The 13,039-nt window shown below is 38.0% G+C and overlaps 1 protein-coding gene across 4 annotated transcripts in view; it reads right to left on the reverse strand.

The window, feature by feature from the left end:
- Nucleotides 1-371: 371 nt before the first annotated feature.
- Nucleotides 372-13,039, reverse strand: part of ZC3H8 (zinc finger CCCH-type containing 8) — a 37,044-nt gene continuing 24,376 nt past the window's right edge. For 2 of the 4 annotated variants that reach the window (XM_053664508.1, XM_053664509.1), the window contains one exon: nucleotides 372-3,832. In XM_053664508.1, the coding sequence (XP_053520483.1) occupies nucleotides 3,746-3,832 (87 nt within the window). In that variant the 3' untranslated portion in view covers nucleotides 372-3,745. The remainder of the gene's footprint in view (nucleotides 3,833-13,039) is intronic. The other 2 variants (XM_053664507.1, XM_053664510.1) reach the window with 1 other exon arrangement.

Here is a 13,039-nt window from a genome sequence, read left to right on the forward strand (position 1 = left end):
TCAACACTTACAGTAATGTCCACGCAAAGGGAGGGGTTCGAGAACACTGGGGCATGGAGTCTTGGGAGCTGTCTTATTACTCTGCCTCCCACAAAAAGAACAGGGGATGGGGAAGAGACAGAAACCACTCTTGTTCTGGCTGGTATAGCTCAGTGAATTGAGCATGGACCCCTGAGGCAAAGGGTGGCTGGTTCGATTCCCAGTCAGGGCACATGCCTGGGTTGCAGGCTGCGTCCCCAGTAGGGGGTGAGTGACAGGCAACCACACACTGATGTTTCCTTCCCTCTCTTTCTTCCTTCTCTCCCCCTCTAAAAATAAATCTTAAAAAAAAAAAAAAGAAAAAACAAGAAACCACTCTTTTTCATAACAAACCTTTTCATTTTTTAAATTTATTAATCCAAAATAAATTTTGTAACAAATTTCATTTCACAGTAAACTTTTGACTGCATGCATATATAACTTCAGCTTAAAATTATATTCAAATCGAATGCGTCACTAAATGAGACCCACCATTTTTATGCACCAATAAAAGTAAACTGCCAAGTAAAATGTGACATTCTATCAACTGTAAAAGACAATCCAATCGCAGTGATGTCAGCTATAACAATGTGCACCCCAGACAGAACCAGGTTTAGTTTTCCACATTTTTACACAATGCAGCGTTGCAAACTTCACAGCGATCACCAACAGCACTCTGAGGCGAGCTGGGCAGCTCAGCCCTCCCTACGAAGCAAGTACGTTCCCGTCTTTCTCACACCGGTGCTCACTGCGTGCCACCAGTGGGAGTCCAGACTGAACAAAGCCTTCAGTGCAGAGGGGCGAGGGCCAGAAATGTGGACCATGATGGATGAACGGTTTGATTCCTGGCTCACATTTATCATCTTGCCTTTGGCTGCAGGTAAGAGAACCCAAGTCAAAAGAGCTTAAACAGTAACAAAAATACATATTTTTATATGTATATAAAATTTCATGTGGTATAATGTGCACATTCCGAAGGCTGGCTGTCGCCTAAGTCTGGTATATTGCATGGCTCAGTTATCAAGGACCCAGCTTCTTAACTTTCTTCTCTGTCACCTTCAGCTGGTTTGCTAGCTCCCCTTGAAGTCATTAGGCAGCTGCATCCGTTACGGGCGTCATATTCAGACACAGCAATGTCTAGCCTCTTCCTGTGTATCTTAAGAGATGATCACTTTTCCAGAAGTGCACCGGAGGACATGTGTTCCTATTTCAAGCCTAAAGCCACTGCTGCAAAAAGAGTGGCACTTCCAGTATTTGTTGAGACCGGTGGTTTTCAACTTGGGCAGCGCTTTGGAATCACCTGGAAGTTACTGAAAACCTCCTGTCCACACCCCAGCCCCACCCCCAAGTCAGAATTCCTGGGAGAGGGCCCCAGACAGCAGTATCTGTTACAAGGCTTCCTAGGCGACTCCAATGTGAAGCCAAAGTCAAGAACCAGGACTTTAGACCCTTGTTGACACACCACTAAGAGTTGGGGCCAGGACTCGCCGCCCACAAAGCACAGACAATGCCATAGAGGGAAGGACATCTCAGCACAAATGGAGTTGTTAGGCAGGGAAGCACAGATATGTGTTGGTACACACCTAGGAACGTGAGGAGGAGACCTTATACACATGGTTTCCTCACTGATAAATAGTAACAACTGATTTCACTATCATAACCCCGGTGAGAGAACTGTGACAAGTATTAAGAAGGATTTTATGTATATGATCCTAGCATTTGTTCCACAAGTGCTTCCCCTGTGATACTCTGATCTCACTAAACCCCCAGTTTGGGCTTGGTGCTTCTAACCAGAAACACAAGCCCCGTAATTTAGGCTGGATCACCAAATTACACTATTTAGATCTATACAAGTGACCTTGGAAGAAATCAGTAACTGTAACCCTTCCCTCCCTGGACCCCAACGGTTATGATTATCAGAAACTAGAGTGAACTGAGACAACTGTGCAGGAAGTCAGGAGACCCATGAAGACGGGGGAGCAGTCACTTAACAGCTCTGGGTCTGGATTCCTACGTTCACCTGGATCACATCAAAGTACCAAAAGGCTACATATACTTATCTTACAAACGGACAGAATTTGAGTTTTACTGTCATGTGGCTTTTAGTAACTGACCACGAAAAAAGTTACATGAGACATGTCACACAGAATCTTTGAAATGAGAATTTTGTCCATTATATTCAGTGATTTCCATAATGAAGACCTACATAAGAACTGTTTTATGAAATTATTATTAGGAGAGGTTTTGCATCCTACCTTTCTGATGATAAGAGGCAAACAGATTACTTCTTCATCCTTTTTGTTTTGGCTCCAAAAAGAATCAAATTTAATACAGCCATGATAACCATGCTGGTCACATATGTATAAATGTATTATAGCTTTCTTTACAACTTCCTTACTGGCATTTCCTCTGCTCCAGGTTATTTAACCAACTGTGGTTCCATTACACGCACACTTGCAGGGGTCAGTGGGATTTAGTTCCCAGGAGGAAGCCAAGGGAGGCGGAGAAGAGCCAAGAGGGGCAGAGAGGAGCCAAGGGCAGCAGGAACTAGGCGAGACCAGAGAACTTAAAACTAGGCAGACAAGCAGATCCCGATTCAGGGCATTATTTCACAGTGGAGGCACGGCTGAAGCAGTACACTGGAAAATCTGCTCTAACTAAGGAAAGGAAAGTGGACTAGAAAAGACGAAGTGGAAAATGGAGGAGCATCAGCTGGAAGGTGCTGGGACAACCCAGCTCTAAGAGACCCACAGCCTAGTGGCTGCTTTAAGTGCGTGGAGCATATTTAAGAGACTGTGTCTCTTTTAACTTGATTGAACACAATTTAAGACATTTTACTGACACATTTGCCTCTTCATTTCCTCTCTTGCTTTAGTGGATTAGGTTGCAACCAAATACTTTGACTTATTTTTCAGCATACTCTATTGAGCAATTTAGCCATGTTGTCATTTTTCCCAGCAATAAAACAATATAATAGTGACAGTTTGTTTCACAGTATTTTTCTAATAACCATCAATACCACTCTTAAAAGTGCCTGTTTAGAAGCTCATTATTTGCATTTGGACAATTCTGTATTTCAGTACCATGTTGCAGGCAGCATCACACTACCAAAACTTACATTGTATGTACGTGTATGATCTGACCACAATTTCTGACCAATGAGAGTGATGACCATTCTCATATCTTAACAAAAAAGTTAAGAACTCCAAGTTTTGGAATGGTATAGTAAGAGTCTTTGTACCATTTTTATTTTGAATAATAAGAAACTAGAAACAACTTAAATGTCCAACAACAGAAAACTGGTTTAAAAAAATCATACAGCCACAATTTAAATAATAAAACAGAATTGTAAGCAATCATTAAAAAATACTGTATAATCATTCAATGACACAAAAACTTCTAACTGTATATCTGAGCTCTATTACCCCATCTTCCAAGAGAAACCCAAGTTTTCTCTCTTCAATCTTGCACCTCTTCATTCATTCTCACTCAGCCTAACCCTGCTTCCTATTTTACTGATGAACCAGATGAATCAAAACAGACTTCTGCAATTTACTACCACAATGTTTACCCAGCAGCCAGCAGCTATGCCATCTGTCCCCTCTCCTGCTCCAACAGCCGAACTGCCGGGTGGAGACAACCCCTTCACTTATACACTGATTCTGTCCCTCCAAGGGCGCCTCCATTAAAGACGTGGCATGTCATCATAGCGATACAAGAAGGTGCTTTAAATGAGGAATCCAGTAAACCACTCCAAACGTCCAGTCTTGAACAGTCCTGAATGTACACACGAGCATTCTTCATCTACACAAAGCTACAGAAGAAAACAGAAAACAAAAACACCTCAGCTGGTAAAAATTAACCAACACAGCCACCCGCTTCCCTCCGCCCAAAAAACATACAGCAGAAGAAAACAGTAACACAAAAATCCAAACTGAATTAAATATCCCTGTTTGGGAATCTAAAAAAACAACTTGAATTGAAATTGAAAAACTAAGGGCATAAGTGAACAAAAAATCAGAAGTACCAAAACAAGAGTTGACTGACTTCAGAAATAATATAAGGAAAAAAATCACATAAAAAAAAATAAAGACTTTTACAAGAAAGATTTGAATGGAAACTTAGTAAGGGTTATTGGACTAAAGTGGAAAAGAAGACTAAAAATGACTTGAAGGAAGTAGTATTCATTAAAGAAAGAAAAAACACGGAAAGGGAAAACATGCATATGTGATACACACATTAACTGTAATATGACAGAAGCTAATGCAAACATTCAGTCATTTAAATAAATGTGAAGGATTAATTCACTTATGAAAAGAAGAAAAGAAGTTTTGGTTTGGCTCACAAGCAGAACCCAACTATATGCTCTATATAAGAAATAAGCCTAAAACTTAAATCAGAAAAGCTAAAAATAATGTGATGGGCAAATGAACATTAAAAGCAAATACAGGGGTGAAATGGTGATGGGACAGCACTTGACTTTGGGTGGTGAATACACAATGCAATATACAGATGAGGTATTAAGAATTGTACACCTGAAACCTATATAATTTATTAACCACTGTCATCCCAATAAATCTGATTAAAAATAATAAAGTACTAGAAAAACCTTTTTAAAGTCTTCTGTAAAAAAAGAAAAAAGTAAATGCAAACAAATTTCCAGCAGTAATGCAGAATCTGAAACCACATCAGGGAACTTTCTTCAATGTTACATGAAAACCCGTTAGTCCATACTGCATGCTGGGCGGCTGTTTTACCCACGCATAATTTTGTAGTAGTGTCAGGCACTGTTTACTTGGAAAATGTTAGCTTAATATTTTGTGCAGATTTTTCAAATGTTCTATTATAAAGTATTTTAAAAATAACATTCTTTAACATCATCAACCAACCACATCAAAAAAAAAATCTTTATGTACAGAAAAGCTTTCAAGCTCACAGAGGCACATAAAATGTTCCAAAATTGTCCTTATGCTCAATTGCCAGAATTTTATAATTGAAAACAAATATTTTCAGTTGTTTTCTTTGAAGTGACAGAGTCACTCCATTCGCTTGTGGAAAAGTGCCTGCCAAACCTGCACATCTGAAGAAACCAGCTGGCCCCGCAGTTGTTCTTTTAAGTAAAGAGTATCCAGAAAAGCGCAGCTAATTCAGCTTGAACTCACATGATAGCACAAGTGTCCATGTTTAGAATACCACTTAGTGTGTAGAAATATTTGGTACATCTTTCTATTTTGCAAGACATAATACTGAAGGACGGGCATTCAAGAATTGAGGCTTAATAGCATGCATACTTGTTATTGCTTCATTAAGGGAATCCTTAAATGCAATTGGTACCTGATGCAGATATTTTCAAAGGAGAACTCTCTTCAACTTTTAGAAACTAGACAGTCCCATTGGACTCTTCTAATAGAAATGCCTCTACAGTTAGCTGATTAAGTATGATGCTGACTTTCTAAGTATAACATATCACGTTAAAAAAATATCCATCCAATGATCTCACATGTAAAAAACTTAAGGATTCCACAAAAAACTGTTAAAACCAATAAACAAATTTAGCAAAGTAATAAGATACACAGTCAACAAACAAAAATCTATTACATTTCTACACACTAACAATAAGTAAGCTGAAAAGGAAATTAAGGGAGTAATTCTATTTACTGTATCACAAAAGAATTTAAATACTTAGGAATTAACTTAGCCAAGAAAGAGACTGTACTGTGAAAACTACGAAACAATGCTGAAGGAATTTAAAGACATAAATAAATGAAAGACAAGCCCTTGTTCATGAATTAGAAGACGTAATACTGTTATGATGTCAACACTACAAAAAAGTGACCTGCATACTCAACATGATCCCCATTGAAATCCAGAAGAGAGAACTCTGTCCCAAAATACACACAAAATCTCAAGTGGCCTCAATTAGCCAGAACACATTTGGAAAAGAACAAAGACCAATGGAATGGAATACATGAGCCCAGAAATAAACACTTACATATTTGGTCAAATGATTTTCAACAAGGAGCCACGATCCTTTAATGGGGAAAGGACACCTTTTCAACAAATGGTGCTGAAAAAATTGGATATCCACATGCAAAGGAATGAAGCTGGACCTTATCGCACAACATATACAAAATTAACACAAAATGAATCCAAGAGCTAAACATAAGAGCTAGAGCAATATAACCCTTATAAGAAAACACAGGCTAAGTGGGGAAGGGAGGTTAGGGGGTGGAAGGATTGAGCAAAAAGGAAAAAGGACTCAGACATGGCCAACAGTGTGATAACTTCAGGAGGGAGAGGGGTAATGGAAAAAAATAAATGGTAGTGGAAAAAATTTTTCAGAAACAAGACAAAAAATAAAACATAGGATAAAAGCTTCACATTAGATTTGGCAGTGTTTCTTTAATATGACACCAAAGGTACAGAAAATAAAAATAAACAAATTGGACTTCGTAAAAATTTTAAAATCTTGTGCAAGAAAGGATACTATCAATAGAGTAAAAAGGCAACCCACAGAATTGGAGAAAATACTTGCAAATCACATATATTCTGAGTAATTAATATCCAGAATACATAGAGAACTCCTAAAACTTAACAACAAAAAACACCCCATTCAAAAATAGGAAAAGGACTTCAATATACAATTCTCCAAACAAGATGTGCAATGGCCAATAAACACATGAAAACAAGCTCAACATCACTCATCATTAGGGAAATGCAAGTCAAAACTATGATACCACCTCACACACACACACACACACACACACACACACACACACACACACACACACACACAGTGTTGGTAAGGCTGTGGAGAAATTGTAACACTGTACTGTTGATGGGTATGTAAGTTGTATAGCTGCTGTAGAAAACAGCATGGTGATTCCTTAAAAAATTAAAAATAGAGGGGAGATCCATGATGGCAGAGTAGTAAGTGGAAGCTACACTAACCTCCTACCAAGACCTTTCTGGAATTACAACTGAATTATAGAGAAATCATCCTGAATATCCAACTGAACAGTAGCTGGAGAGAAGCCTTCTAACCATGGGCAGACAGAAGAAACCACTTCAGCACAACGTGACTGGTAGGGAGTGTGGAAAAGGTGCCAGAGGGCTGGCTGGGCTTCCACAGGTAGAACTATCCCAAGTTCCAAAGGGATATTTCAGTGGCCAGGGGGGTAGTCCTCCTGAGAAGTGTAGGGTCTAAACCCCAAGCTGAACTCCCCAGTCTGTACACCAGAGCCACAAAGGATCCGAGAGAACATCCAGCTGTGAAAAGCAGATGGGTTTCTATCCGCCAGGGACAGATGGCGGGAGACATAGAGAGACTCTTAAAGGGCCAACACACAAAAAAATTCTGTTTGCAGCCACTTATCCTGAGCTCTTGCAAAAAGGAGGGCAAAGTGGACTAGAGACACATGAGGAGAGTGTGGGGTTGGTGGCTCTGGGGAGAAAACTGAAAAAACCACCACCAGGATCTGTGCTGAGTCATCCCCCATACTGCAGGAGCCATCTTTCTCAGACAGAGCCCTCCTCTCCAAGTGGTATCAGCCTGAGGGGAAGCGACAGACTCGCCTGCAGGAATTACTCTACCCCATCCAGTGGAGCTTAAGTCTGTGGCTGATTACAAGTTGATCAGTTTAACAACTGATCAGTTTAACAAGATTAGTTTAACAACTAAGGCAGAAAATACAAAGTAGCAGCCAAAATGGGAAGACAAAGAAACAGACCCCAAATGAAAGAATGAGAGAATTCTCCAGAAGAACCAGATGAAGTGGAGGCAAACAATTTATCAGATAGAGAGTTCAATGTAATGATTATAAGGCTACTCAACACCATGAAAAAAAAACATAGAAACCATAAAAAAAGGACCAGTCAGAAATAAAGAATGGCTCTGGCTGGTGTAGCTCAGTAGATTGAGCACCTGACTGTGAACCAAAGGTCCTCTAGTTCAATTCCCAGGGTACATGCCTGGGTTGCAGGCCAGGTCTCCAGTAGTGGGTGCTTGGGTAGCAACCACACATTGATGTTTCTCTTCCTCTCTTTCTCCCTCCCTAAAAATAAATAAATAAAATCTTTAAAAAAAATTAGGAATGCAATATTTGAAATAAATAATGGACTGGAAGGACTAAACAGTAGGTTAGATGAAGCAGAGGACTGAATCAGTGATTTGGAAGAAATGGCAGAAAAAAAAAACACCTAGGCAGAGCAGTAAAGAAGAGAAAAGAATTTAAAAAAACGAGGAGAGCTTAAGAAACACTTTGGACAACATGAAGCACAACATCTGTGTCATGGGAATATCAGAAAAAGAAGAGTGAGCAATGGCTCGAGAACCCATTTGAAGAAATAATGACCAAAAACTTCCCTAATCTGGTGAAGGAAAAGGATACACAAGTCCTGGAGGCTCAGGGAATCCCAAACAAGTTGGACTCAAAGAGGCCTACACTGAGACACATCATAATTAAGATGACAATGCTTTAAAAACAAGGAGAGAATCCTTAAATCACCCTAAAATCTCCAAGGGAAAAGTAGACAATTACCTCCAAGGAAAGATCAATTAGACTATCATCTGATGAGTCTACTGAAACATTTCAGGCCAGAAGGGAGTGGCATGAAATGTTGAAGGTGATAAAAAGCAAGGACCTACAGCCAAAGCTACTTTACCCAGCCAAGCTATCATTTAAAGCTAAATGACCAAAAACTGAAGGAGAAATAAGAAGCGTCCCAGACCAAAAAAAAAAAAAAAAAAACCCCCAAAAACCCCCAAAACTAAAGGACTTTGTTAACACTGAACTGATACTGCAACAAATGTTAAAGGGCTTACTTAAAGAAGAAAAGAAAGAAGAAATAGAAGGAAACAGTCTAACAATAAAACTGTATTACGTACCTATCAATAATCATCTTAAAGACAAATGGCTTAAATGCTCCAACCAAAAGACAGAGGGTAGCTGAATGGATAAGAAAACAAGACCCATAAATATGCTGCCTTCAAGAGAATTATCTCAAATCAAAAGATACACACAGACTAAAAGTAAAGGGATGGAAAAACATATTTTATGCAAATGGAAAAGAAGAAAAAGCTGGGGTAGCAGTATTTGTATCTAACAAATTAGGCTTTAAAACCAAGGGTATAGTAAGAGACAAAGAAAGATACTTCATAATGATGAAAGGAACAACCCAACAAGAGGATATAACCCTAGTAAACACTTATGTACCCAACCTAGGAGCACCCAACTACGTAAAACAAACATGGATGAACATAAATAGAGAGACTGACAGAAAAACAGTCATAGTTGGGGACTTTAACACCCCGTTGACTTCAACAGATAGATCTTCCAGACAGAAAATGAACAAAGAGACAGCGGCCTTAAATGACACACTAGATCAAATGGATTTAATTGATATCTTCAGAGCATTTCGCCACAAAACAGCAGGATATACATACTTTTCAAGCACACACGGAACATTTTGTAGGATAGACCACATTTGGACACAAAACACATCTCAATAAATTTAAGAAGACTGAAATCATATCAAGCATCTTCTCTGACCATGAAATCAATCACAAGAACACTGAAAAACACACAAAGACATGGAGGCTAAATAACATTTTGTTAAACAATGAGATCAAGGAAGAAATCAAAAGATACCTTGAAACAAATAAAAATGAGGACACAACAACCCAAAATCTGTAGGACACTGGGAAAGCAATTCTAAGAGGGAAATTCATAGCATTATGAGCCCATCTCGAAAAACAAGAACAAGCTCAAGTAAACAATCTAACTTTATACTTAAAGGAACTTAAAAAAGAACAACAAACAAAGCACAAAGTGAGAAAGAAATAAGATCACAGCAGAAATAAACAAAATATAGTCTAAAAAGCAATAGAAAAGATCAATGAATCCACGAGCTGCTTCTTTGAAAAGATAAAGACTGACAAACCTTTAACCACACTCATTAAGAGAAAAAGAGAAAGGACCCAAATAGGTAAAATCAGACATGAAAGAGGAGAAATAACTGACACCAAAGAAATACAAAAGACTGAAACAAATTATTATGAACAACTATATGCCAACAAACTGGACAACCTAAATGAAATGGACAAATTCCTAGAAACATATGTGTAATCTTCTAAAATAAAATCAGGAAGAACCGGAGAATCTGAAGAGGCAGATTACACCTAATGAAATTGAAGCAGTAATCAAACAACTCCCAACAAAAGCATGGACTGGATGGCTTCACAGGTGAATTTTACCAAACGTCCCAAGAAGAACTAACACCTCTCCTTCTCAAACTATTTCATAAAAATCAAGATGAGGGACGGCTCCTAAATTCATTTTACAAGGCTAGCATTATCCTAAACCAGATAAAGACACTACAAAGAAAGAAAATTATAGGCCAATATCCCTGATGAACATACATGCTAAAATCCTCAAAAACAAAAAAAAATTAGCAAACCAAATACAGCAGTGCATCAGAAAGATCATACACCATGATTGAGTGGAATTTATTCTGGGAATGCCAGATTGGTACAACATTCGCAAATCAATAAATGTGATTTACACATAAACAAAATGTAAAACAAAACTACCTGATCATATCAATAGATGTAGAAAAAGCATTTGATAAAATCCATCACTATTTTATGGTAAAAACTCTCAGCAAAGTGGGAATAGAAGAAACATACCTAAACATAGTAAATGCCGTGTATGACAAACCCAGTAGTACATTCACCGGGCAAGAACTACAAGCATTCCCTTTAAGAACAGGAACAAGACAGGGATGTCTGCTTTCACCTCTCTTACTCAACATAGTACTGGAAGTCCTAGCCATAGCAATCAGACAAGAAGAAATAAAAGGCATCCAAATCAGAAAGGAAGAAGTAAAACTGTTCTTTATTTGCAGATGAGAACCTCAAAAATTCCACAAAGAAAACTACCAGAACTGATAAATGAATTCAGCAAAGTAGAGGCAAATTCAACAAAAATAACGTATAGAAGTCAGTAGCATTTTTATATGCCAATAACAAAGGGAAATTAAAAAAACAAACCTATTCACAATTGCTTCAGAAAGTATAAAATACCTAGGCATGAACCTAAACAAGGATGTAAAGACCTGTACTTGGAAAATTATAAGACACTGAAGAAAGAAACTGAAGAAAATATAGATAATTGGAAGCACACACTGTGTTCATGGATGAGAAGAATTAACATCATTAAAATGTCCATACTACCCAAAGAAACCTATAGATTCAATGCAATTCCTATCAAGATTCCAATGACATATTTCACAGAACAAGAACAAATACTTCAAAAATTTATATGGAACCATAAAAGGCTCCACGTAGCAACAGCGATCCTGAGAAAGAACAAAATGTGAAGAGTCATGCTACCTAGTATCACACTATACTATGAGGCCACAGTAATCAAAACAGCATGGTATTGGCATAAAACAGACACAAAGATCAATGGAAGAGAGGGGAGAGCCCAGAAATAAACCCATACCTTTACAGTCAATTAGTATTTGGCAGAGGAAGAAAGTACATACATTTGGCTAAAGATAGTTTATTCAATAAATGGTGCTGGGAAGATTGGACAGATTCATGCAGAAAAATGAACTATGCTGCCTTCTTACACCATACACAAGAATAAATTCAAAACAGATCAAAGACTTAAATGTTAGACCCCAAACCATGAAGATCCTAGAAGAAAACACAGGCAGCAAAATCTCAGACATTGCTCCCAGCAATTTTTTTATTGGATATCTCCCCAGGCAAGGGAAACAAAAGGAAAAAACAAAAAACGAATGGAACTACATCCAACTAAAAGTTTTTGCACAGCAAAGGAAATCATCAACAAAATAAAAAAATAGCCCACAGAATGAGAGAACACATTTGCTGGTACATCTGATAAGGGGTTAATATCCAAAATTTATAAAGTACTTACAAAACTCAACACCAAAAAAATCCCCAAAAAACCCAATTAAAAAATGGGCAAAGGACCTGAATAGACACCTCCCCAAAGAGGACCTACAGAAGACCAATACGCATCTGTAAGAAAAGATGCTCAATGTCACTAATCATCTGAGAAATGCAAATTAACCACAATGAGATACCATCTCACACCTGTCAGAATGGTTATCAACAAACAAGTGCTGGTGAGGATGTGGAGTAAACGGGAACCCTTTTGCACTGTTGGTGGGAATGCAGATTGGTAGACACTGTGGGAAGCAATATAGAGGCGTCCCCCCAAATTAAAAATGGCCCTGGCTGGTGTGGCTCAGTGGATTGAGCACCGGCCTGAGAACAAAGGGTCATTAGTTCAATTCCCAGTCAGGGCTCATGCCTGGGTTGCAGGCCAGGTTCCCACTAAGGGGCACTTGGTGGCAACCACACACTGATGTTTCTCTCCCTCTTTATCCCTCCCTTCCCCACTCTAAAAATAAATAAATAAAATCTTAAAAAAAAAAGAATTACCATATGATCCTGCAATTCTACTTCTGGGTATATATTTAGAATTGAAAGTAGGGTTTCAAAAAGGTATTTATATACCCACATCCATAAGAGCATTATTCACAACAGTTAAAACCTGAAAGCAACTCAAGTGACCACTGACAGGTAAATGAGTGAGTAAAATGTAATATCATTTTCTGCCACATGTTATGTGCACCCATGTTTTTGACCCAAACTTTCAGGAAAAATTCTTTTAATTTTTTTAATCAATTTTTTCTTTATTTACATTTAGATACATTTTTTGGTATTATAGAAGAATTTTAGCATTTATTTTGAACATACAGATATTGTTATTGTTTTCTAGAGTTTAACTTTTAATGCATAAGCATAAATAAAAAACATTTACGCAGACTGAGAATTAGAACTACCCATGTATAATGTACATCCTTATTTTTCCCTAAAAAATTTGGACAAAAAGTGCACATTATATATGACATATACATACAATAAAGTATTATTCAGCTTTCCCATTAAATCAAAGAAGTAATTAGTTTTGATTCCTCCATTCTC

Source organism: Artibeus jamaicensis, unplaced genomic scaffold (assembly GCF_021234435.1).
Source record: "Artibeus jamaicensis isolate MK-2021 breed Jamaican fruit bat unplaced genomic scaffold, CSHL_Jam_final contig_384, whole genome shotgun sequence".
Classification (NCBI taxonomy): Eukaryota; Metazoa; Chordata; class Mammalia; order Chiroptera; family Phyllostomidae; genus Artibeus; species Artibeus jamaicensis.